General features: G+C 28.4%; 2 protein-coding genes across 2 annotated transcripts; one reads left to right on the top strand and one right to left on the bottom strand.

Annotated features, from left to right (window-relative positions):
- Nucleotides 1–1,094: 1,094 nt before the first annotated feature.
- Nucleotides 1,095–16,699, bottom strand: LOC107442281 (DNA-binding protein SMUBP-2). Its single transcript, XM_016055807.4, has 9 exons — nt 16,439–16,699; nt 16,192–16,355; nt 14,034–14,229; nt 13,536–13,636; nt 11,184–11,344; nt 8,438–8,638; nt 5,819–7,026; nt 4,664–4,775; nt 1,095–2,068 (listed from the first exon to the last, which is right to left on the bottom strand). The coding sequence occupies exons 1-9, from the start codon at nt 16,543–16,545 to the stop codon at nt 1,469–1,471; spliced, it is 2,850 nt and encodes a 949-aa protein (XP_015911293.2). The 5' UTR covers nt 16,546–16,699; the 3' UTR covers nt 1,095–1,468.
- Nucleotides 16,700–16,899: 200 nt separating this feature from the next.
- LOC107442282 (dnaJ homolog subfamily B member 4) lies at nt 16,900–20,783 on the top strand. The gene is made up of 3 exons (XM_071177732.1): nt 16,900–17,128; nt 17,849–18,686; nt 20,138–20,783. The coding sequence occupies exons 2-3, from the start codon at nt 17,850–17,852 to the stop codon at nt 20,366–20,368; spliced, it is 1,068 nt and encodes a 355-aa protein (XP_071033833.1). The 5' UTR covers nt 16,900–17,128; nt 17,849; the 3' UTR covers nt 20,369–20,783.
- The last annotated feature ends 3,734 nt before the right edge of the window (nt 20,784–24,517 follow it).

Below are 24,517 nucleotides of genomic sequence, written 5' to 3'. Positions count from 1 at the left end.
GTTTATAGTATGCTTATTGATAGAAAATAAAAGGTAAGTGACACAAGTTAAAAGAAAATCAAGATTTTTTTAAATCGTACAAGCCTATGTGTACTAGAACACTTTTTGAAGTCTGTTGTTTCTGGATTATGAGTAACACTTTGTTAGGTGAAAGTACATATTAAGAGTGTACTGCATTTAGCCTGACTCATCTAAAGAAAATATCATTTCACATTTAAATGAGTGACCTGTAATATCAATTAGAATCTTAAATTGCATTTGATATTTAATCAAAAACTACAATATATTGCTCAATATTATCAAAGGATTAATCCTAATGTTAGATTTATTGTCTGATAGTATTGTTTTGGTCAGACATTTTCATATCACACACTTATTAAAATCTATATGGAAAATATCCAAATAAAACTTAAAAATCTAACGATTGAGAATCAGTGTATACAATATGGCTTTTTTCAAGGGAGTCATTTCATTACATCATTAATTAAGTTCTAAGTTTCTCTAACAGATATTATATTAATTTGGCTAAAATCAATGAAATGTTTTAACTTTTTGTTAAAGGTTTTTCTTTCTATATTAAAAAAGAAAAAAAATTGGGTGTTCAACTTTGCAATTTCTACATTCTGTGCAAAACGATTTTGAAACTGGAAATTATGAATGCGTGGAGAAAATACAAAGGAACTACAATGAAATTTTAAAAAATTATTCAACAATAAGTTCCACAATTATTAACTGTTAAACATGTAGGAAAAATTATGTTGGCTGCTCTACATCTGGCAGAAAGCACATTTTTTTTTTCCTAAATTATAACTTACTTGAAAGCTATTGCATTTAATTTTTTTTTCTTTCAGTAATGATTATTTATCTATTGTAGTAGGAAAATTTATCTCTCTCTTTCTCAAGATCTTTTATTTTGTAAGCTTGCTCAAGAGTTAATGTCAAAAATTATTTTTTAAAAAAATTCTCGTTGAGTCATGTCACTGATGTTCAAAAGTTAGGTATAATTGATACTAACATGAATATTTAAGAAAATATAACTCAAAATGGTAATATGTAATTTCAACACAGTTTTACCGTAAGAAAATGAAAAAGAATTATTTTAATTAATTTTATTATCCAAAGAAACAGTGTGAAAGAAAAATAGTGCAAACTGATTGTTTATACTTCAATGAAGGAAAAAAAAAGTAAAAAGTTTATTTGACATGAGGTTCCCTTTAGTAGCTATGCTGCATAATGTATAAGTTCATATAATGTGATTTATGAACTTAAAAACTCTCATTTCAGAATTATTCCAATTTACTCTAGTTGCATAATTAGTGCGCTTAAGTGAAGCGAGAAGTTAGTAATTATACTTTTGAATTTTTTAATATAAATTTAGTTAAAAACAGATAACAATATTTCTTTTTTTAATTTACAGAACAAAGTCTAAATTTTTAAATTTCATTGATTTCTTAACCTTAGCCAGCTGCTAGCTTTTTGGTTTCGGTTTTCTTTTGTTAGTCAGTTCAGAAAGCTTCTCATCTAATTTCTTTTGCAAGTAAGATTGTTTTATGGCATCCATTTTTTTCTGAGGTCGTCCACTACCTGGATAGATGACTCCATCTTTACGAATTTGGCTTCTGGCATGGGCCTTAGCAGCATCACCACACCCATGCACTTCTGGCAAGAAATGCTCAAAGCAAAACCTACCTTTGCAAAAATGGCACATTTGTGACAATGCTGCCACAGACTTCTTACATTTCTCATAAAAACAGGTTTTATCAGCTTTCATTGCTTGTTCAATAAGAGCATCAAAATCATCTTCGTTTGACTCTTTCAATTTCAAAACTTTTTGCTTTGGTTTTACTGCTTTCACTTTAGTAGCCTGTTTTTTTGGTTCAGCACCTTTGCTCTTAGTTACATCAGGAATCTTAGCTTCAATGCTTTTATTTTTCAGTCTATTCATTTCATCATCTGTAGTTAAAGGTTCTGAGCTTGTGGATTGAGTAGAACCGTGTTTTTTAATCTCTATACACCTGTTTTCACCTTCTCCAGTACTAATGTGTATTAGTCCAAGCATTTCAGAAATCTAGAATAATAGAGATTCATCAATAATAAACTTCTATATTAAATACAGAAAATAAACAGTATGATAAATATTCTATACAGATTTTAAAAATATTTTATATCTAATCTAGTATTGCTGATAAGTAATGATTTATATACAAACCGAAGTCAAAAATATCTATATTTTGAAATAGCATAGCTATATTTTGACATAGCTCTTCTTGCTTAATTTGTCGTACTGTTGTGCAAATGCTATGAAAGTTTGATCTTAATTCTCTTTTTGTAACCAGTATATCATGGCCTATCCTTTAGAAGTTAGTATCAAAATGGAACAATGAGTAAAAATTTAATTCCTTTGTTTGGAGAATGTCAGAGGTCATCAATTCATCATAGACTATCATCTCAGACATAGGTAATGTACAAAGTGGAAAATAATGGAACACCCTAAATAGTTTTTAATCTAATGATCGGAATTTCATTTATTAGGAATCAGTCCTAATGGTTCAAGAGGGTAACGTTAAATATGCTCAAATGATATTTTAAGTTATGAAATCAGACAAAAACGCCAATATTAAAAAATTTCGCATGTGAATATTATTCCAGAACAAAACGAGAATAGCATTTGTTTTGAAGAGATTGTGAATGGTTTTTGGATGTACTTAATGCAGTTTAAATAAATAAATATATTTTTTTTATTGCCTCTCTATTTACAATTACACCGAATCAATTTTTGAATTAATTAAATGATAATTTGGCTAGTTCTAACACAGATTGCCAAGCTATCCCACTTCTGACACACCACTTGTCAAAGGAATAGCTGAGCTATCTGGGTCAGAGCTAACCGAATTATTGATTAATTAATTGAAAATTTGATTTGGTGCAATTGGAAATAGAGAGACAATTTTAAAAATGTATTAATTTATTAAACCACATTAAGTACAGCCACAAACAAATTGCAATCTCTTCAAAACAAATGCCAGTTCCATTCTGTTCTAAAATAAAATTTACACATGATGTTTTTGGATTTTGCCACTGTGTGCTTTCCTCTTATCATTAACTTCTTTGCTAGATTGAATTCTTAAAGTCCTGACATCCCAATGCAAAGCTTTTTTAAAAGGCAAAATTTTCTCCGTTAAGAATGTGAAGCAAGCTCTTTTCTCATCTTTGCTAAACATTGATGATTACCTTTTTAAGTTCCTCTGGTTTGTAGAAATTTTGCAATGAAATGTCAACAGAAAAAAACTAATAGATGGCTCTTAACTATCTTGAAAATACTTTCGTGATAATGCATCTTGCCAGGGTAGTGAGTAACAATATAATTGCAATGCTGTAATGCCAACATCAACACAATCAGGATTGTAGTCTTCTCTGTTAAATACTTAAAGGACCATGATCCATCACCACTTCCACCGGTGATCTATGTAACCACTTATCAAATTTTTTTAGCGCAAATAACACTGTAAATGCTTTTTTTTCAATCGTTGTCCAGTTACTTTCCACTCCACTGAACTTTTAGCTGACAAAAGCGATGGGCTTAAAATTACAATCTCGAGTTCCTTTGGGTAAGACAGCAGGGATATCAGTATGAACTTGTAAAGGTTTACCCAGTTGGAGTGTACATAAAACCTTCTTTAAATTAGAAAATGCCATCTCTTGTTCTTTGTACTTTTTTCCTGCCTTTTGTGAGATTTATTTGTGGTGCTGTTAATTTGGAATGTAACTTCGACAGAAATTCATCAAACCCAAGCTTGATTAGACTTCTTACTTCGTTTCTGGCATTTTTAGTTGCTTGATAGCCTATAACTTATCCTTACCAAGACCTTGTTTACCATTTCCAATTTTATATCCCAGAAACTTTATTTCCTTTTCAGCAGAAGTACTTTTCTTCTTTCCACATTTCTAAAAATATTCCTATATCATCCATGTAACATAAGTCTTCCAACCTTCCATTTTTATTTGATAGTACCCTTTCTGCAAATCTAGACACATAAACGATTTTGCATTTTCAGCCGTAAAGAGCATCGCTTGTATGTCTTGCAAGGGAAAACTTGATACTGTAAATCACATTTAATCTTCTATAGTCTATGCACATGCGAATTGCAACATCCTTCTTAGCTACATATAGGATGGGTTAGATTATTTCCGCCTCTGACATTTCTGTTAGTTAACCATTTAAATATAAATCGTTGCCAAACAGGCAGGTTGCCTGGAAACTAAATAATTATGAGAATATCATTATTAGAAAAAGTATTTTTTAAAATTAAAAGTGTTTAATTTTCTAAAAATATTGCTGTTTAAAAAAAATTAGTGCTTATGTTTCTATAAAAATTTTGTTATTTGTCGTTCACATGTATAAACACGACTGCGGCCCCCCTTTGTTATTCAACCTGTTATGCAAGTGGCCCTTCACTCAAAGGTTGTGCACCCTACCAAATTGTTAGTTTTAAGTTCTTTTTGAGATTAGTTTTAAGATATTGCAGTTTCATTTAATCAAAACATTTTACATTGTTAGTAGTACTTAGTTTATGTGAGTAGTATTAGTAACAATACAAAAATATTTTTATGAGCACTATAAATCTACTATTAATTAGTGTAGTAATAGTAAATCACTACAAACCTCATGAACTATTCTTCTTTCAAAAGCAGTGAGAGAAGTTGGAAAGAGATATGAAGCTTTCTCTCCATCTTTAAACTCTTCAATAATCTGAGTAAATTTTTCCTCAACTAACCTGTAAAAAAAAAGGTCTATATAATATAAAAGTGAAACCACCACAAATTATCTAAATCATTAGAGTAATAAAATCATCTTAAAAATCTTAACTACAGTAAATTATGTAAATTGATTTTAAGTAAGTTTATTCAAATTATTTATTTTAATTAACAAAAACATTAAAAGTACATCATGCTTATATCATATAAAAAAAAATTAATTTAAAATCAAATAAATTTTGCGTTAAATTAAGGTTATCTCATCATTTATTTATATCTTTTCTGGAACTTATGTTTAAGCTTGTTCTTGTGTATTGAGATGAGTCATTATTTTTTGGGTAGAGGGTGGAAATATGTTCCAGCTGTAAGTTTTTTATTTCTCTTGATTTGATCTCTATTGCTTGATAAACCAAAGCCTTTTCTTGAATATTCCCTCTTGGACAACTATTTTTTTGCCTGGACAGCCAGTTTGTTACCTAAGTTTGATTTCACAGAATTGACCTATTGTTTTTGCTTTTCTCTTTTCCATCCATTTAAGAGCTTTAAAATAATTATCTATGAAACCTAATTTGAATTCAGGTTTGAGATTTATGTATTCATCTTTAAATTATAATAATAACCTAAAAGCTATTATAACTCAATGTGTTCATTTTTAACACCCATAAAAATATACTTTTTCTTTCTTCTAGTGCCGTGTCGAATAGGTATTTTTATCACAGTGTAAACACCAATTGGGGTAATCAAGTTTGTGATTTACATTTTTATTTAAATCCCCCACAACTGTAAACAACCAACTTACAACAGGCTGTTACAAATCTGAGCTGTAAATAATTATAAATCATAGTGATCAGAGTCAACAACAAAATGCAAAATGATAGAAGAATATTTCCCATTAAAAATTATTAATTTTTAATAGTTAATATTCTAATTATTAATACAAATTTTTCTTATTAAAAATACATTTGTTAATTTTTTGAAATAGAATTTTAAAAGTATCCACTTTTTTTTAAACTTTAGATGTGTTAAACCCCTGATAAAAGTTTAAAAACAAACAAACTTTTACCTTTTCTCATTCTCCATTTCAAGAGGCACATCTTTGGAAGCATTTCTTAAGTAATCTGGCACTTTTTTAATGTTTGTTGCACGATCAGTGTGTTCTTTTTTAATTGGCTTTTTTTTCTGTCCTGGTTTATTTCCTTCTTTTTTTTCTACCACTTTATTTGGAGCCAAAGTAGGGTAGTGACCAATTTCTTTCTCATACTGGAAAGCAGTTCGCACTTCTCCTTTTTCTTCACAGTATTCCACAAAAGATTTCAAAAATCCATGATGTGACACCGTTTTGCTGTCACATATAACTGCCAAATGCCTCTTTGCTCGAGTGATAGCAACATTAATACGCCTGTCTTCCGACAAAAAACCAACTTCCCCAATGTTGTTGGATCTCACTAGAGACAGAACAATAGCTTCTTTTTCCCTGCCTTGAAAACCATCGACCGATCTTATTTCCAGCTCCGGAAACTTGGAAGACAGCCTGGATTTAATAAGATCCACTTGCAAGTTGTAGGGTGTAATAACCGCAATATCTGATGGATGCATACCACTCTTAATGAGACTCTCTACGTGATGACGTACCAAGTCTGCCTCCCCTTCATTACCTTTGGACTCATCATCTTCACTTTGGAGTTCACACAAATCACATCCTGCGGTATCAATGAGCAGCAAAGGTATCGAAGTATTTTCATTATCTTCAACACCAGGTAGGCCATTTAAAAGATGAGAGGAAACAGACTCATCAGCTACAAGTTTATTTTCATACAGATGTTCAGAAGGCCACTGCATTATAGCATTATTCATCCGATATTGAACAGTCAGCATTTTCTTGATGCTATCACCATATAACTTCAGAAGTCTTTCCATAAGAGTAATAGCTAGTCCTTCTTTTGCAGCTTTGTCGGACACTATTGTGGGTGGCAACTGGTTATGATCGCCAGCTAAAATGCATCTTTTGACTGACAGAAGAGGAATCCAGCAGGCTGCTTCAGTTGCTTGGGAACACTCATCAATCACACAGATGTCAAAATGATCTTTTTCAGCATATTTAAGTGATCCATCTTCAGATGCCGATGTAAGGGTGCTGAGTACAACATCGGCATTCTTTAAGATCTGTTTCACAATAAATTTTTCCCTCTCTTTTACTTCTTTCAGCAAACTACGGTTTTCAGCCCACATGGTTTTCCTAGTTCTAGAGCCTTTGGTTTTGCTTATTTTTTCCTATAAAAAAAAGTTATCCATCAGCAAATATAATATTTAGCTAGTAATAATTTCACTTATTTTTCTGCATTTTTTGTTTAAATATTTCCTCTTTTTGATCCACTGAAAAGTTTCACATAAATAAAGAATATGAGTATAACAGTTATTGTTAAGGGAGACTGTTTTATGACACTGACAGCTACTTTAACTCCTTCAATAAACAAACATAAAAAATATGATAGATGATTTAGCATACAAATATAATGCATTATATTTTTACTATTTGTGCTACTACAAAATACAGTTATTAATATCCATCAATTACAAGTATGACAAGTTCAAATACAAGCTTTTAATTTTAAGTCATTTTTAATCAACCTCTTATATATGTTTCATGTTCATAATAAAATTGGTTAATATTTATTTTCAATTTGATTTAAGAATTTATCATTTTGCATGGTTTAAATACTAAACTTATTTGAAACTGAAAAGTTAATAAAAAAACTTTTTCATGAGACCAAATACTTCTGAAGACATCTACCATTTCATTACATTAAAATTTGCTTTAAGTGTTATGTAATATAGCAGTTAAATTAAAAAATTCACTAATTTATAGTATAATTTTTATTTTATTTTGCAGAAAAAAATAAAAATTTACCCCTCTACTAAATGTGTCTTAACAGTTATTAGAAACTTCCCTTGTTTTAATACTTTACTTCATATTCACTATTAAAAAAAAAACTTATCTGTTTTGCTCATTCTGGCCCTATTGTGCCAAAACAATATACTACTTCCATTGCAAAATGTCTATGATAATAGTTCTTTAATAAAAACAACTAGATTCCTGTAAGTGTATGTTAAATGGCAAAAGAGGTAGATCTAGCAGAATATGAATATAAATGTAAGAGGATATTAAAATGCTCTTTGATGACTTGATTATTTACCATAATTTAGTACTAAATTGTTTAAAATTGATTACTAAACACTGATCTAGATTATGTAAACAAAGTTTACAAAATAAGCATAATATAATTTAGTCATCAAAAAAAAAGAAAAAATTTTGATTAACTTTTGATTTTTTTTTATTAACTTTTGTATTTTAGAATTACAAATTAAAGAGCAATTTTAAAAGTTTGCAGAGTTCATCAGGATGTACTTAACATAAACTAATGATAATTTAAATGAAAAAAAAAAGACAAAAGCATGATTCATTCCTCAAACTATTAAGATTGTAAGAACATTACATTCTGTTTAAGGGGATTCTGATTGACAGAAATAAGCAATGATTAATGCTTTATTTGAAGCTGAAAATAAATCCAAATTTATTTAGTTAGTCAATTATTTGAGGTGTCTTTTCTTTTTAAATTATTTCAGGTGTTTATTTTCTCACAGATTGCACACATACACAAAACTAAGTACTGTCAATACTTACTCTTAGTTGATCAATTTCCTTGTGCAATTCTTCAACTACATTGCTGCCATCATATCGAGAAACAATAGCATCCAAAGAGTATTGTTGAATAGTAGGTGAAAATCGAGCAGGATGTCCTAATCGAACCATTTTCACTTTATATGGAGCCAGTTTTTCAACTAAATTATCAACTGCAACATTTGAAGGAGCACATGCAAGTACCTAAGAATAAAATATTCAAAAAATATATATAGTTTTGTAAACTATTTTTTTTTTAAATACAGTAGTTATAGGTACTATTAGCATTTCTTTAATTAAAAAAAAAGAATTAAACTATACTGTCAATTTTTTAAGCTACGGAAAAGCACATATAAATTTTTCTTACAATACATAAAATATACTGTTCATATCAACAATATTGGATAGTGATAAAAGATGGATCCTTTTTTTTCAGGCATGAGATTGATACTGTTTTTATTTTTTGTTACATTCTTAAAACTAATTTTAATTTAAGGCAAACCAAACACAGAAATAGTAAGCATCAAATGATTAAAAAAATTTATAAACGTGGGTACAAAAATTTTAATAAGTAATTTAAGTAAATATAAGTACTTTTAAGTAAGTGTAGGTAAAAATATTGTAAAATTCAAATATTACATTCAATGTAAAAAAAATACTTCACATAATTTAGTTTAATGTATTTAATAGAACAAATCGCAACATAAATAGATTTTATTATATTTTAGATTCTTAAAATTTAAAATTATGGAAATTTTCAATTCACTGTGACAACTATGTAACTTTAAAACTTAAAATAATAACAATCCATTATTAATATAAATAATAGGTCATATGTTGCAATGATTAAATTTTTTTACACACTTTTAAAGTATGTACTTTTTAATGTTAAAAGAATTTACTTTTAATTTCAATAATTTTTTATTTAACTAATATTATTTAAAATGCTTTCAAATAATCTTTTTTAGGTGATAATAACTTTAAAAAATAACTATTTTAGGTAGGAAGAGTCTCTTTAATCTGAGGTTTTAATTTTTAAACTGCTCATAAAATATTATGAAATAAATTATTTGAAACATACAGTTAGGACAAAAGATATTTCAGACAGACAATATTTTTTTTTCTTTTTTTACCCCTGGAACTGAGATAATATCCATTGGTGCTTATAAACTTTATCTTACATGTGCAAAATAAATTATAATTGTATTGGAAAATTACAGTGTAATTTTGTAATATCTTGTAGTGTTTTTGTTTTAAAGCACTAAAAATGAAACACATCTGAATATAATTTCAGTATTTTATTTGAAAAACTAAGAATTTGAATCGAATTGAATATGCTAACTAAAATTTTTGGTGGTAGTAATAAGGGCAACTTTTAAATTGCTCAACAAATGTTTATTTCATTTAATAGAAATAAATAAATAAAGTTCGTATTTTTAGTTGAAAGATTATTTTGTGGTGTGTGGAATTTAGAAATAAAATCTTAATCACTCATGATTTATTAAATGATTTACCCTTCTGTTAATAGTTTTATTTAAATGCATTGATTGTGAATCTTTATTAAACATCTTTATTAAATCTTTATTATAACAGGTTTTTCAAATTATAAATTGTCTGACTGAAACAAAAAAATCATGATCTCATTTCAAAATTTTCTGAATATTGCATCATTCAAACAAACAAACAAAAAATTAAATAGGACTTTCAATTGATATTTAATGAACAAAAATAAGCTAATGAATATTTGCCATTTTATAAGTGTTTTCAAGTATGCAAGATTAATATCATTGGATAAGAATAAATTAATAAATACTTCCTAGGTTTTGGAATTGTAATTCAGCTCAATTATATTTTAATCAAACAATAATTAAAAAAAGACTGCAAAAAAGTGATGATAGAGATTCAATAAATAAGATTAGTACAAAACATTTGACAAACAGAAATAAATGAGAGAATCAACTATCAGTTGCTCATTATTATGTAATTTTTAAATGTTGTAATCTAGTTAAATGTAAGACCTAAATATTTCAAAATCGCAAATATCCGGTAGGTTAGATTTCTATGGATTCTGAATAGAAATATATAAGTGAATGCAAAACTCCTTATTAAAATATTTATTGATGACTGGTAGTTAATTGGTTTTGTTATTTATATATTATATTCATTGCAAATACCACAGTGAAAAAAATAAACTCCTTAAAAGTTAAGAGCAAATTTTTTTTTAAAAATAGCACAAATTTAAAGACACATCAGATTATGGCATGCATTTACAACACTTTCAGAAAACAGTTGAATAAGAGTGCCCTTTGCAAATAAAATAAAAATCAACAATGTGTGTTAAACTCAAATGTGAGTATATATATTGCTAAAAAGAACTATTTAGAGTTTAAAACTACGAAATTGTTAAACTATTAAACTTTGTAAAAAAAAAATGCTAGTTTGGTGATATTTTTCCAAATAAGATAAAAGTAAATAAAATCAATGAGTAATTCTTAATTTTTGCATATTTCTTTAAGTCCAAATAATGGCAGTATTCATTCACTAAAAAGTGTTATTTCATACAGGGACAGAACTTTCAATAAAGACTTTAGGCAAGAATTGCAAAAGCAATTTTCAAACAAAATTGTGACAAGTTTACTCAAAACATCAAGTACTACACTGATACTAATCCTATTTACATTCAGAGATATAAATATAATTTGATATTTTTATTAATTTATTTATTAAAAATATAATTTTCAAAAATTACTTTTAGTTTTTGAGATGTAGCTTGTAATATACACTCTAAGACTGTAGTAGTTTTACCAGTACCTGGTGGACCATGCAAGATTGCTAGCTCTTTTTGAGTGAGAGCAAATTGAACAGCTTCTTTCTGGGCATGATTCAATTTGTTATTAAAATATGTCAAACCTAAAATATAAAAAAAAAAATTTTAAATTTCCCCAAATCTGAACACGTGATTTGTTAAAATAAAATTATGTTTATAAAAAATGCTACAATTTTAAAAACATTTTCAAATGTATACATTTAATGAAAACTACAATGAAAAAGAATAAAATTACCTACTTTCAGGTCATTTTTATTATATAAAGAAAATTTGGCTTTATTTTTAAAAAAATTCAAAAATAAATCAGACAAGTATTACAAACTGTTATTCACTTTGTCATACCAAATATCTGATACTATTGATGACAAATACTTGGCACTGTTTGCAAACTATAAAGAACTAGGACCACAATTTTCCAAAAGGTCTTGAATAAAGTTTATTATAGCTGTTTTTGGAAATTCGGTGCACATTTCTCTTAAATAATTTCATAATAAAAAAATGATCTAGTGAAATACATACACAATAATCCTCACTTACCTTTTTTTCTTACGTATTTAAAATTTCCTTCACAACCAACATTTTCTTTTTTTGGTAAATCCATTAAATGATTTAAAATGTATTTTAGCAGGTATAATTTTCTTCAAAAACAGATATTCTTCTTAATTCACTGAATACCTTAAATATACTTATAGAAAAAAAAATTACTAAGCTCCCAAAAAACTAAAATTTTCTGTACTATTGGGATTTTTCAGAAATCTCAATCGCAAAAATTATTTGTGAGCATTTTTCATTCTTCCTGTGGCAGAACATCAATCATAATATTCAGAATCTAGATTCAGTAAATGAAATACATTATACATAAAAAAAAAATTTCAAAGCTAGAAAGTAACAATATAAACTAGTATTGTTAAATGAATACTTAGTTGAATGTAGACATTATTATTAAATGTTAGAAATTTTACAACAATTTCACTTAATGCTTATTAAGTGTTTCATAGCATATGTCATCAAAACATTAAGAGTATCTTTCAAAACAGAAAATAAGTTTTAAAAAAAAAATCAATTACTTATTAATATTTAAAATGATAGAGATCAGATGTAAAAAATATAGTAAAAAAAATCAGTTGATAAAACATGTACTGTTATGAGCAGTATAAATGTGTTTTTACTAAGCACAAAAAATATATCTGCTACTACGCTAATTATGAAAGATTAAGATTTAAATTTTTACAAATGGTAAAGCAGCAATATTTAAACTTGGTCCAAAAATGTAGATATGAACCTTTTTGTGATTAGCAGAGACAAACAGACAGTTAAAATGAACGGCAATTTACATGGGCGAAGTTTGAAATTTTTGAATTGTAAAAACATAAAATGACTGCAGATAAAAAAAAAACTACGTCTTATCTAAAAAAACGTGACTTTAATTCATTGTTAAAATAAAAATTTCAGAAGAGCAATTGAAAGTTTAACCTCTTAATTGTAATTCCACTTTTTGGGTATCATCAGCACAAATAAATTAGTATATTTAAGGTCAGATTCTTAAATCATTAAATACATGAAAATCAGATCATGGAATTAAACATCATTCATGCCGTTTACTTTTTCATTTTGAGCAGGGAGAGTAAAGCACATTAACGTTTTAAAAATTTATTAAATTAGTATGCTGATTTATCAGTAATAGCTATAAAAATGCAGTTGCTTTTGTGTCTTCAAGCTTGTATCTTTGCTGCATTCTTGGTTTTGGCAAAGTGATACCAATATGTATCCGTAATTTGCAACAGATCTTAAAATACGACAATTGAAAGCCATGCCTCTGAGCTTCTGATCTTCTTAAGAAAGCCCTTTTTCAAACTACACAACATGAGTCATTATTTTAGTATCTAATGCTACTTTTAAGACAAATTTTTATAATTGTCGCATGTAATAAATTTAAAAAAAGCCTTAATATTTTAAAGCACTGGATCTGTGCTGTGAATTCTGGATCCGGATAAAAAGGACATGAAATCTGGATAAAGCCGTGATTTCATAGTTAGAACCTGATGATTACATGCAATTAAGAATCTTTCACAATTTGGGTATCTTGAAAAATGATAGCATAACTTTAATCATTTCCCCTGTTCAAATCAACTAACAAAAGTTTAAAATTTGTGACAGCACAGTTCACAAAATTATATCATCAATTGACAAAAACAGCAGCTAAAAATTTATTTTTCCAAAGATAACCAAGACTAGAGAAAAATAAATAGCATGACAGTAACAAAATATACTTACTACTATCAGAAGATTTTTCAAGGGAAGAAGGCTGCGAGATGCCAAACAAAACGTTTGCTAAATGAGATTCTGAACCTTTCTCCTGTAAAAGTTTCAGAGACCTAATAGGATGAATCATACATTTTTATAAAACCTTGAAACAAACATTTAATGATTTTTTTTTCTTTAATTTAAAATTGGTAACTAATGAATCACAAAGTATTACATTGATAATTTGGCTAACAGGATAAATCATTCCAAAACTTGAAATAAACATTTCCTGAATAATTTTTCTTAATTTAAAATTGGTAAATAAGGAATCACAAAGCACTATTTTTAAAAAATTTAAATTTGTCATAGAAACAGTTTCACTATTTAATGGTCCACCTGAATCCTGCAGGAGGAAATAAATTACATTTTAAAAAACATAAGGGAAAAGATTTAAAAACTGGCAGTTAAGTACATTTCTTATTTTTTTAAAAAATGGAAACCATTTATTTAGCTTTAAAAAAAACTTACCTTTTCAACCTCTTATAAGTCACATCATTAGCTAACTTAATAATTAGATACTGGATATCATTTTCTATGTCTGAAAAATTAGAATTCTTTTCAAATGCAACAGAAATGGATGTTTCTGCAACTTTTATAACAATGCCAGAAGTTATTACTTCAATTTTTCCATCGCTGTTGAAGCTTCCAACACCAACTATGTCACCTATTGGAAATTTGTTAAAAAGTTAAAGTTACAAGGCATGATTTTTAATTTAATAATGAAACAATTTATACATATTATAGTAATTACAAAAAAAATAGAGAGAATTTTTTTTTATAAACAAATTCTATAGGAATCAGTTCTTCAAAGCTCAGATTTTGACCACCAAAATTGTTTTGATCTTCTGATACTAGTTTGCAGTATTGCTTTATTTTCAGAAATGTTAACATCACACAGTTTTATTTAAAGGACACCCCACCCAAATTTTGCTAAGAGTAAAAAATTTCTTACCAAAAGACCTAAATTAATATATTAGGTATATATTACCATAATTATTTAAGAATCTCTGGCATAAAGAAATAGATTAGAGAATTCTTAGAGGTCCAAGAAGTGAATAAGTAAGTGTCCAATAAATGATTATTAAATTTGTTATACAATCAGTAAATGAAAATATCCAACTGACACTTTTTTTTGTTACTCTTATCTCTATAAAAGCATCATTTTTAAATTTAATAATTTTTTTTTTACATTTAAGTTCCTAGAAATGACAACAATATGCATAAAAATCTAATCTTGGTAAACAAGATTTAGCATTCCTTTTATCATAACTGAAAAAAAATAAATACAGTTTGCATAACAAAATAATAAATTTTTGCTTGTCATTTCTTAATTTCCTTTTCCTTGTTAAGTAAACAACTATAGCATTTGAAGTTTTAATAAAATGAAGTAACATTTTGGTGTAAAAACAATTCTTAATATCATACCAAAGCAATGCCTTTTCTTAAGATTTATTTATATATATATATACTGGGCCTGCACTAAGGGTCATGATGTCTAATAAATTGGGTTTTCAATTATACCATGAAGGTGGTAGTGTTCGGATATGACAAAAATAGCATGAAAGCATGAACCCCAACTACATTGCAATAACACTTCAAACTGGTGGAAGCAATGTTTATGGTTTAAGGGATCTTTTCTTGCAGGGGTCTTTTGATTCCTGTGGAACAGCGTCTGAATGCCCAAGGGCATTTAAGTGTTATCACAGATCAAGTATATTCTGTTATGACAATGGTGTGCCTGCTGGGGATGGATACTTTCAGCAAGCAATGCTTCTTGTCATACAGCTCGTATTATCGCCAGGTGGTTCATATAACATAACGGAGGCTTTACCTTGCTTTGTTGGCCCACACAATCACCAGATATCAATCCAATTGTTAATTTATGGGTGAGATCAAACGGGGAATCAGATTGCCGGATCCAGTACCAACCAATCGGGGGGAAACTGAAAAGAGCAGTTCGTCGTATATGGGGTCAAGTTTCTCCAACCAACATCTCAATGAATCTATGCCAAGAAGAATTCGAGCAATATTACGGAGAACCTAAGGTGGATCTACAGTGTATAAGTGTATTATTTTCCATGCTGACCTTTGTTACATTCATCTTCTTTTTGTTTCAGCATTTCTGTAACCCTTATTTTAAAAAATGAACTTATGTGTGCTATGATTTGTCTCCTTATGGTGAACTACTATGAATAAACATAAATCTCACTTTTGCATCCTATTTGGTACCAAAATAACTGTTTTTGTATTTAGAAGCATATTTTAATCAAATAGGGATTTTTATGCTCACATGGGACTCCAAACCAGTTATAGAAAATTGTGCTCAAATTTTAAAAAAAAGAACCATATACTGTTGAGGAGACTTTTACAAAATCAACTTTTTATTTTTTGCATTTTCTAAGGGCTCACAATATGTAATAATAATGATTTAAAAGAATTCAAACATTAGGAGCAATTATAGTAACAAAATGTAACAAAGAAAGGAGTTAAAAGGACAGTGAGTGCTTTCTACTTTAGTTTAATAATTTATTTAATCAATAGACTTAACTGCAAATCTTCTAATCAATAGACTATTGTGAACAGTATAAACACCATTTTAATAATTATGAAATTCGCTAATTATTACCTGATGATAAACAGTGAGAAAGAAAAGGACTATTACGAAAGAATGATTCGAAATGTAATAAGGTTCTTCCAAAAAGGCCAGTCGATGAATAACCCAGACGAAGTTTTGGTATACATACGCCCTTCTTTTGAAGACTTTTTATTGATCTACTCTCTTGAAGACACCTTAAAAAACCGAGAGAAAAATTTACAGTAAATAATATAATTAAAAATATTACATCTTAGCTAGATTTATAAATAGTAATTACTTATTTTCTTCGATTTCCGTATCTCTCTCTATTTCAAGAAGCTGTAATTGCTTAATGACAAAAGATTCGATATCCGACGTTATTAAAATTTCTCCAATTTCAGTCATTTTTATAAATGGTTAAGAAAATAAAACTAAACTATAATAATAATAGAATTTGCGCTTATTTTCTTTAAGCATTTAATTCACTCTGTTAAAACATATTAACACAAATGTTGCTGTAAGAACTAATCCATTTGCTTTATAATATGATAAAAATTTTGCTTTTAGCTTTACGTTACCGTAAGAATTTTTAAAGAAGGCGACAAGCTATGTAGTTTTTAATTGAATTTTTTTTTTTAATTTTTCAGTACTGAAATCTGCTTTTTAATGAGCCGATAAATCTCTATTAATTTATTAGCAAAGTTTTAATTCATTTAGAAGTTTTTCTGCTTAAATAAAAAAAATTATTTAAATAAATATGACTTTGATCGCTAGAGGGCAGGACAGATGTAGAGGTTTCTGCAAAGAAAAAGAATATTCGTGAACATTCACGAGATATCAGTAAGTTGACCTCGAAAAATATAAAGAGCAACTGAAATCATTTCATCATATTTGGCAAACAGACGTGTGATTTTGTACTTAGTGTTTGACGTGTTTAAAAACTTAGCGATTTCTCCGGATTGTTTTGCTTGACCCTCTACAAAAAAAAGTAAGTAAACTTATGTCTTTTACACTCTGTTACGTTATATTAATCTTCATGCTACAAATATAGCTTTAAATGGCGGTGAAAAGGGTGTTAGCTTTTAAAGAGTTTCAAAGTATAACAATCTGTTCTTCTGATTAAGATGAAAGAATTTATATGTGTAAAAATCTGATTTTTCATAATTTTTATGAGAATTCCTGATGAATATTAACAAGTATATGACATGATTTTCTTAGTCTAGTTAGTAGTGTGAAGTTTCCAAACATGGATTCATTAAAATCGTAGGTGATGTTTTATACTAGAAATTAAAATTCAACAGCTGTCAACTCTTAATTGAGCGTCGCATTTTTTCATTATTGTTGATTGCATTTTTTGCTATTTTTAGAATTAAAAATATTTCTTTTGGAATTGTGGTTTATCATTATCTTGTGCTTAACTCATAAATTGATGAAATATAGTATGCACTTAAATTAGATTATTTTTCAGTTTTAAAAAGCTATGTAAAAGAGCACATATAGTAATTTTTTAAACATTGAGATTTATATGAATACTGTTTTAACATTTAACTATACTTAATTTATTTTGCTTAGGCGTTAATTTTCTGAAGATCTCAGTACATGACTAGCTCGTTTACTCAAATTCACTAAAATATCACTTAAATCATTCATCCACTTAAGTATTTTATTATTTCAAAATTTTCTTATGTTTTTTTCTTTATATTTTCAGGATGGGTAAAGACTACTATAAAATTCTTGGTATAAGCAAAGGAGCATCTGAAGATGAAATTAAGAAATCTTACAGAAAGTTAGCTTTGAAATACCATCCAGACAAAAACAAAACTCCAGATGCTGAAAGTAAATTTAAAGAAATAGCCGAAGCCTATGAAGTTCTCAGTGATAAAAAGAAAAGAGACGTTTATGACCAATTTGGTGAAGAGGGACTCAAAAGTGGTGCTGGAGGAGGTGGTGGCGGTGGAAACCAAGGCTTTACTTATACATTCCATGGTGATCCAAGAGCAACGTTTGCTCAATTCTTCGGCACAGACAACCCATTTGAATCATTTTTCATGGGACTCGGTGGTGGACACCCTTCATCTAATATGTTTTATGACAACGACGATATGGAAATTGATGGAGATCCATTTGGTCACTTTGTTAGAGGGGGAGTTGGCGGTGGTGGTAACCCCTTTCGATCCCAAAGCTTCACGGCTGGTTCTCCGAACATAAACCGAGCTAGCAAACCAAAGACTCAGGATCCACCTTTAGAACATGATTTGTATGTGACTTTAGAAGATATTTCTAAAGGCTGTGTAAAGAAAATGAAAATCAGTCGCAAGGTCCTTAATCCGGATGGTCGAACGACTAAGAGGGAAGAAAAAGTCTTATCTATTAATGTGAAGCCTGGTTGGAAAGCGGGAACCAAAATAACTTTCCAGAAAGAAGGTGACCAAACTCCTAACAGTATACCTGCAGATATATCTTTTATTATTAGAGATAAGCCTCATCCTACATTTAAAAGAGAAGGAAGTGATATCAGATATACAGCTAAAGTATCCCTTAAAGAGGTAAGTTTAACATTTTGTATGCTTATTTAGTTTTTATGGGTAAGCTTATCTTTACTGTTAATGACTTGACCTTTTTTTCTATATTAATAATCATTTTCTTGTGTGTTGATAAATTAGTAATGAAAAAACAGTTTCAATATTTATAGAAAACTGTATAATTTTATCTTTTGCTTATGGCTGATGCGACAGGTGGACCAAGCTGGCAAGCTACACCCTGCTGAGTGCCATAAGCAAAGGGTAAATAATAGTATAGTAACCATACATTGAACCCCCGTAGTAGAATCGCGGCGACATTGTCGCAGAACATTACAAAGTTCATGCAGAAAGTTTGTTTACAAAATGCGAAGAAGGAAATAGTTTGTGCCTATCCCCCACAAAAAAAATTGAGAATATCACCCATAATATAGAATTAAAAATTATTACATGTTCAGTTTAAAAAAAATCAGTTTTTTTTTAAACACAGCTCTTTTGTTATTTTAAATGAGTAGCATATGCATATATGTAGCACATATGTTTGTTATTATTAAAAGTATCTTGCTGAAAGATTATTATTAGAGAGGTATCTTGCAGAAAACCCGAAGAAATTCTGCCTCAAGGCATTAAACCTATACTGTTACTAATGCATTCTAATACTTGTGAGTGGTATTTTCATTGCAGAAATGACTTCAAGAAATTGAAATGAAACTTAATAAATTATAATCTGTTTTTTGTCGCTAATTTTTTATAATTAAGTGATTTCTGTGAAAAGCTGACTTAACTTTTGAAATCAGTAAATAAAGATATCAATCTTACTATAATTCGTAGAATATTTGCATAATTTATTTCTAGTAACTTCAATGATATATCTGAATTTTTTGATTTCGTCGTATAATCTGCTAATAATAAACCTTTCAATTAAATATATTTTGTTTTGTGTTTATTTGGATACTTTAAGTTCTTTAAAACATATGAAATAATGTGGTTAGTTTTTAAATCTTGACTAATTAACTCTTGCTTAAATACAAATTCAGCTTCATAAATAACATTTTTTTATTCGGTTATTAGCTTGTAATAATTTTTGTACCATTTTAGTTAGAAATATCAACTATTCTGACTATATAATTGTTTTAAAATTAAGTACTGTCACATTTTATCAGATGATTTAACTGGTAAAAGTCTGAACATTTGAAGAAATAGTTTGCAATTGGGTCATAGCTCAAATAATTTCATTTTTTTATTGCTATATTTTTACAATTATCATGTGGTTAAAAATTGCTATTGTATTAAAGCCTGTATTTGTAGCAATTTCTTTTTATTTTTTACTGTGAGAAATATTAAATATGTCTTAAAAAGATATATTAAGAAATTATTTGGAATTTAGTTTCATTTAAGAGAAATAAAAATTTTGTTTTAATTTTTTATTTCATGTGTTAAATTATTAAATTTGTAAATTTTTTTATCATTTTTTACAGGCTCTTTGTGGTACCAAAGTTGAAATACCCACACTTACTGGAGAGAAGAAATCCTTAAAGATAACTGATGTTATTAAGCCAAATTTTGTTCATAGGGTCAAAGGGCATGGATTACCTTTGCCCAAAGACCCAACCAAAAAAGGAGACTTAGTTGTAGGTTTTGAAATCAAATTCCCAGACTATTTATCAAGCACTGCAAAAGCTACATTACAAGAAGTTCTTCCAAACTAATACTTAACTGTGTTTATGTGACCATTATTATAAACAATTAAAAGTTATGTATGTCTGCAGGTTTGTAAGAGTTAATGAACTGCTGCTCTATTGAAAAGGTTGCTAGAAGGGACTTCTTTAATTTTGTACATAATTTAACTGTACATATTTGTGTATTATTTATTTTTTAAAAGTCAATTATAATGATTGTTTGATATTTTTTTTCTGTAATTTATATTTGTATATATTTTGTACATAGCTGGGAACAATTTATCAGAATAGATAACTTTCTGTTCCTATTTTTTGTTGGTTATGTTACTGTCATACAAATCAAGATATCAGTGTTTGTAAGTTTACTGTGTATGAAGAATATTCTGTATATTGCTAGTTCTTGCTCCCAGCAGATTGTTTTAGTAAATAAATTTGTTAACTGATACTTAGTCTATCTAAATGAAAAGAAATATACATTTTCTATGTGCTCATAAAAATTATATCTTAGTTTGCAAATACATCTTAGGAGAAAGTAAAATGAAGTGGTTTTCTGCTATTAATTATTAAATCCCTAAAGGGGATTGTATCTCTTAATTTTCAAACTCAATTTTTCCTACTTTCAAAAGCAACCTGCTTGAGTCTAATTATGATTGAATTTGACAAATATTTTCTAAGAGATTTTTATCTGTATTGTTTGATCTATAACTAGTTGATGAAATTAAATATTAGCATTATAAATTACCAGGTCTTTAGTAAAACTTTTAATTGAATTCAAGACTAATTTTCTTGGATGATCCATTTATCCAATATGTTTACTCAGATTTTGCATGCAGTCTTAGATTTCTTAGTTTTGTGCCCTGTGGCAAAAAATTTTTCGGGCTTTTTGTGACATACCTCTGTAGTACTTATCTTTCTCCTTGATACTTTTAATAATAACAAATATATATGTTCTAAATTACTAAGTTAAAGTAACAAAAACGTCATGTAATTTATTATTCTGATTTGGGACAATTTTTTCGCATTTTGTAGGGTGGAAACACACTAATTTCCTTTTCGCATTTTGTATATCATCACATTTTAAAAAAATAAATAATAAAAATTCTTGAAATTCTTTGCAGTAACTACCGGAAAAAAATAATGTGTAATAACTTTAATCAGACTTTTCAAAAAGGGGCTACTAAATGCATGTTTTCATTTCAGGATTCAGTTGTCTTAATAAAAATATAGGATTTTAAAAACTGTGGAAATCAATAGTAATAACTGCAAAATGGAATGAAAATTTCTGCAGAAAGACAGCCAAAATTGTTTACTTCCCAAAGGAAAAATCTTTCTATAAGACCTCTGTAATGTTCTGTGACAATGTTGTGTCACCACTGTTCTGCCACCGGGTAATCACAATAATCTATTCTGGAAAACATCTCTCTGGTTGCAGCCAGTGATACTTGACTTAGTTGATCAACTAGTAACTGTGACTTTTGAGCAGTCCACTGTGAGACTGATTACTTTCAAAGCTGATGCTTAATAACTGAAAGATTAGCTGCCAATAAAATTATTTTATCTTATAAATTTTATTTATCTTTTCCTTGTATGATTATTTTATAATAGAAGCCCTATTTAAAAATTTAGAGTAAAAAAATATTTTCTAAAAATAACATGCTTAGTCTTCTGAATCTTGATTCTTATATGACTACTTGGTCATAAAAAGAGCTATAATTTAGAAGAAAAAAAAGGTTGTTAAAGTTAAGGTAAAATTATTATTAAAAAGTTATAAATTTTTTTGTAACTAGAAAAGTAGAGGGGGGGAGCTGTTTCATGTGCTAACTAACCAATTTTAAGTTTAATGGGATTATGATGAATAATTGAATTATTATAATTACAAATCCAGAATAAATTATTATAATTACAAAAAGAAACTGAAATTTTGAATAAATCAGTTGGGTTTTTACCTGTTTTTTTTCCATCCTGTAAAAAAATTATATAAATGTGTCACATTTTAAAGAAACTTCCACTTGTTGGACTCAATCAATGAATTCCCCTAAGGAAAAAACCAAGAACCATCAGATAAGGCCTACTTGAAAAGAAAAAAAAGTTCCTATTACATCTTTTAAGATTTACATTACACCCTATTAAATTATTAAGATTTAATCAATTACTTAGAGCTGCCTTATAACATCATAACCTCTTAACATAAAGAATCAGGAGAAACGTGGGGAGGGGGGGGGTTAATGAATTGCTAAACTTCGCACCTTCTCAAAAGAGTTAAAATGAAAACACACAGTAGCGTAAAACCAGTGTTACCCCTAAGCTTTTTTTTTATAAGCGCCGACCCATCTTGCCCTTTGATCCCAATAAATGCACCCTTTTTGTACAAATAAGCCATCATCCTTTAAATACACTGCCTTTTTATTCATATTCTATTTTGAAAAAAAAATTTTAATTTACTATTTAAATAATTTTTATTACATATTGCAATTATTATATAATATTACACATTTTAATAAATTTTTAGGGTGTTAAGGGAGAGCTTTTTCAAAATTCGAAGTGCCCTTTTCAGATATAAAGTGCCCTGGCCTTTTTTATTCCCAGGTACACTCTGGTAAAACGAGATAATAGTTAAATTTTTTTTTTAAAAAAAAAAGACCTAACTTCTTCCATTTTCAAATGAACAATGAAATATTTTTTTTTTTTGACTAAGGTCATGGATTAAAGGATCAAGAGTCCTTCAAGTATGGGAGGTTTTTTTTTTAAATATAAATCATATGCTCATTTTATGAGAAAACTGTACCTATCTAAAAAAACGCAATATCTAATGGATAAGAATTACAATTCCAGAATACTGATAAGAAAATGTTTTGACAATCCACATCGATAAAAATTATCAGATTAAATGATGCTTGTATATTCAATTTTCAACACTGCCAATTTAAGAAGGGGAAAAAATAAAGCATTGAACAAAATAAAACAAGTTCCATGTTTATTGACATGGAATATCGTATAAAAATAAATAAATAAAAAGCCTGAAATATTTGAAAAACATAAACAACTTTCTGGAAAAACACAGTTGCAACAATTAATTATTATTTTTTACTGAAAAACATTTTTTTGATTTAAAAACAGGACAAGTTTAAAAGGGTACTTTAGGTTAAGGAATCCTGTTAGTTAAATAATTGGGATCAAGCAAAAACTAAATGTTCTTTTTTTCATACATCCAAATCAGGTAGATCAAATTTATAAAGGTGTCATTTCCTTTTCGTATTAAGACTCAAGAGAATGCTACTTATTTATATGATTAGCCCAGAAAAAAAATTATATTCTCCCCAGATCTATGAACTAAATATGGTTTTGATGCCTAATATACTAATGCATTTTCTAAGCACATCATTTATCACTTCGAATCTATGAATAGAAAAAAAGAAAAAAGTTCCTAATTTTACCATGTAATATAAAGCAATTCGGGAAGGGGGAAAAAAAGAACAGATCATCAGAAATCAATGTAGGCGTTATTATCAAATAATATTTATGCGATTTATTATTTTCTATAACTCCGGAAATCTTTTGCTCCCACTGTATTAGGTATCAAAAAGAAAATTCGAATTTATCCGATATTGATCCGTGTCTTTATTACCTTTTACAAGATTTATAAAAATACAAAATTTTAATTTTTTTTTTCATTAGGTAGAGGTATCTTCGAGTAAAGGGGGCGTAGTATGTACCAACACTATAATTTTTTGGTAAGTTATGTATTTTAGACGAAAATGTTAGTTTTGTTTCTTGGCGCGAATGAAACGAAACACCTTGAACTCCGCCAGATTCTGTGTCAAGCAAAAAGGAGGATAAGAAATGGTTGGGAAGGCGAAATGTGTGTCGGCGCACTCTTAATTATAAATCCATCTCTATATTTAGATACCCCCTAAAACGTCGCTCACTCCCTCAAAATAGCAGTAGTTGCACCCATATTTCCACTGATGACCAAAATGTGACACAATTCTCTTTTAGACATCATGCCTGTGTAAACAACTGCTCCCAAGAGACTTAACTCTGCACCGGAAAAACGAAAATATTACGCTCAACGTTTGAATTTTTACAGGTCTAGAAAATTCTATTAGTTTATTTAAAATAGAGCTTCTAGAACAGCAGTGCCCGAATGGTGTTTCGCGGAACCCTAAGGTTCCGTGAAAT

The sequence above is a fragment of the Parasteatoda tepidariorum genome, chromosome 2 (genome assembly GCF_043381705.1).
Source record: "Parasteatoda tepidariorum isolate YZ-2023 chromosome 2, CAS_Ptep_4.0, whole genome shotgun sequence".
Taxonomy (NCBI): Eukaryota; Metazoa; Arthropoda; class Arachnida; order Araneae; family Theridiidae; genus Parasteatoda; species Parasteatoda tepidariorum.
This window is presented reverse-complemented; position numbering and strand designations above follow the sequence as displayed.

Bases quoted from the DNA above. Each gene is read 5' to 3' on its own strand.
- LOC107442281 (XM_016055807.4), bottom strand. From the start codon at position 16,545: ATGACTGAAATTGGAGAAATTTTAATAACGTCGGATATCGAATCTTTT. The intron at 14,230-16,191 runs GTAATAATTAGC...AATTTCCAATAG, and splicing joins TTCTCACTGTTTATCATCAG to GTGACATAGTTGGTGTTGGA. The intron at 4,776-5,818 runs GTAAAAGTTTGT...TTTTTTTTACAG, and splicing joins GAAATGGAGAATGAGAAAAG to GTTAGTTGAGGAAAAATTTA.
- LOC107442282 (XM_071177732.1), top strand. From the start codon at position 17,850: ATGGGTAAAGACTACTATAAAATTCTTGGTATAAGCAAAGGAGCATCT. The intron at 18,687-20,137 runs GTAAGTTTAACA...CATTTTTTACAG, and splicing joins CTAAAGTATCCCTTAAAGAG to GCTCTTTGTGGTACCAAAGT.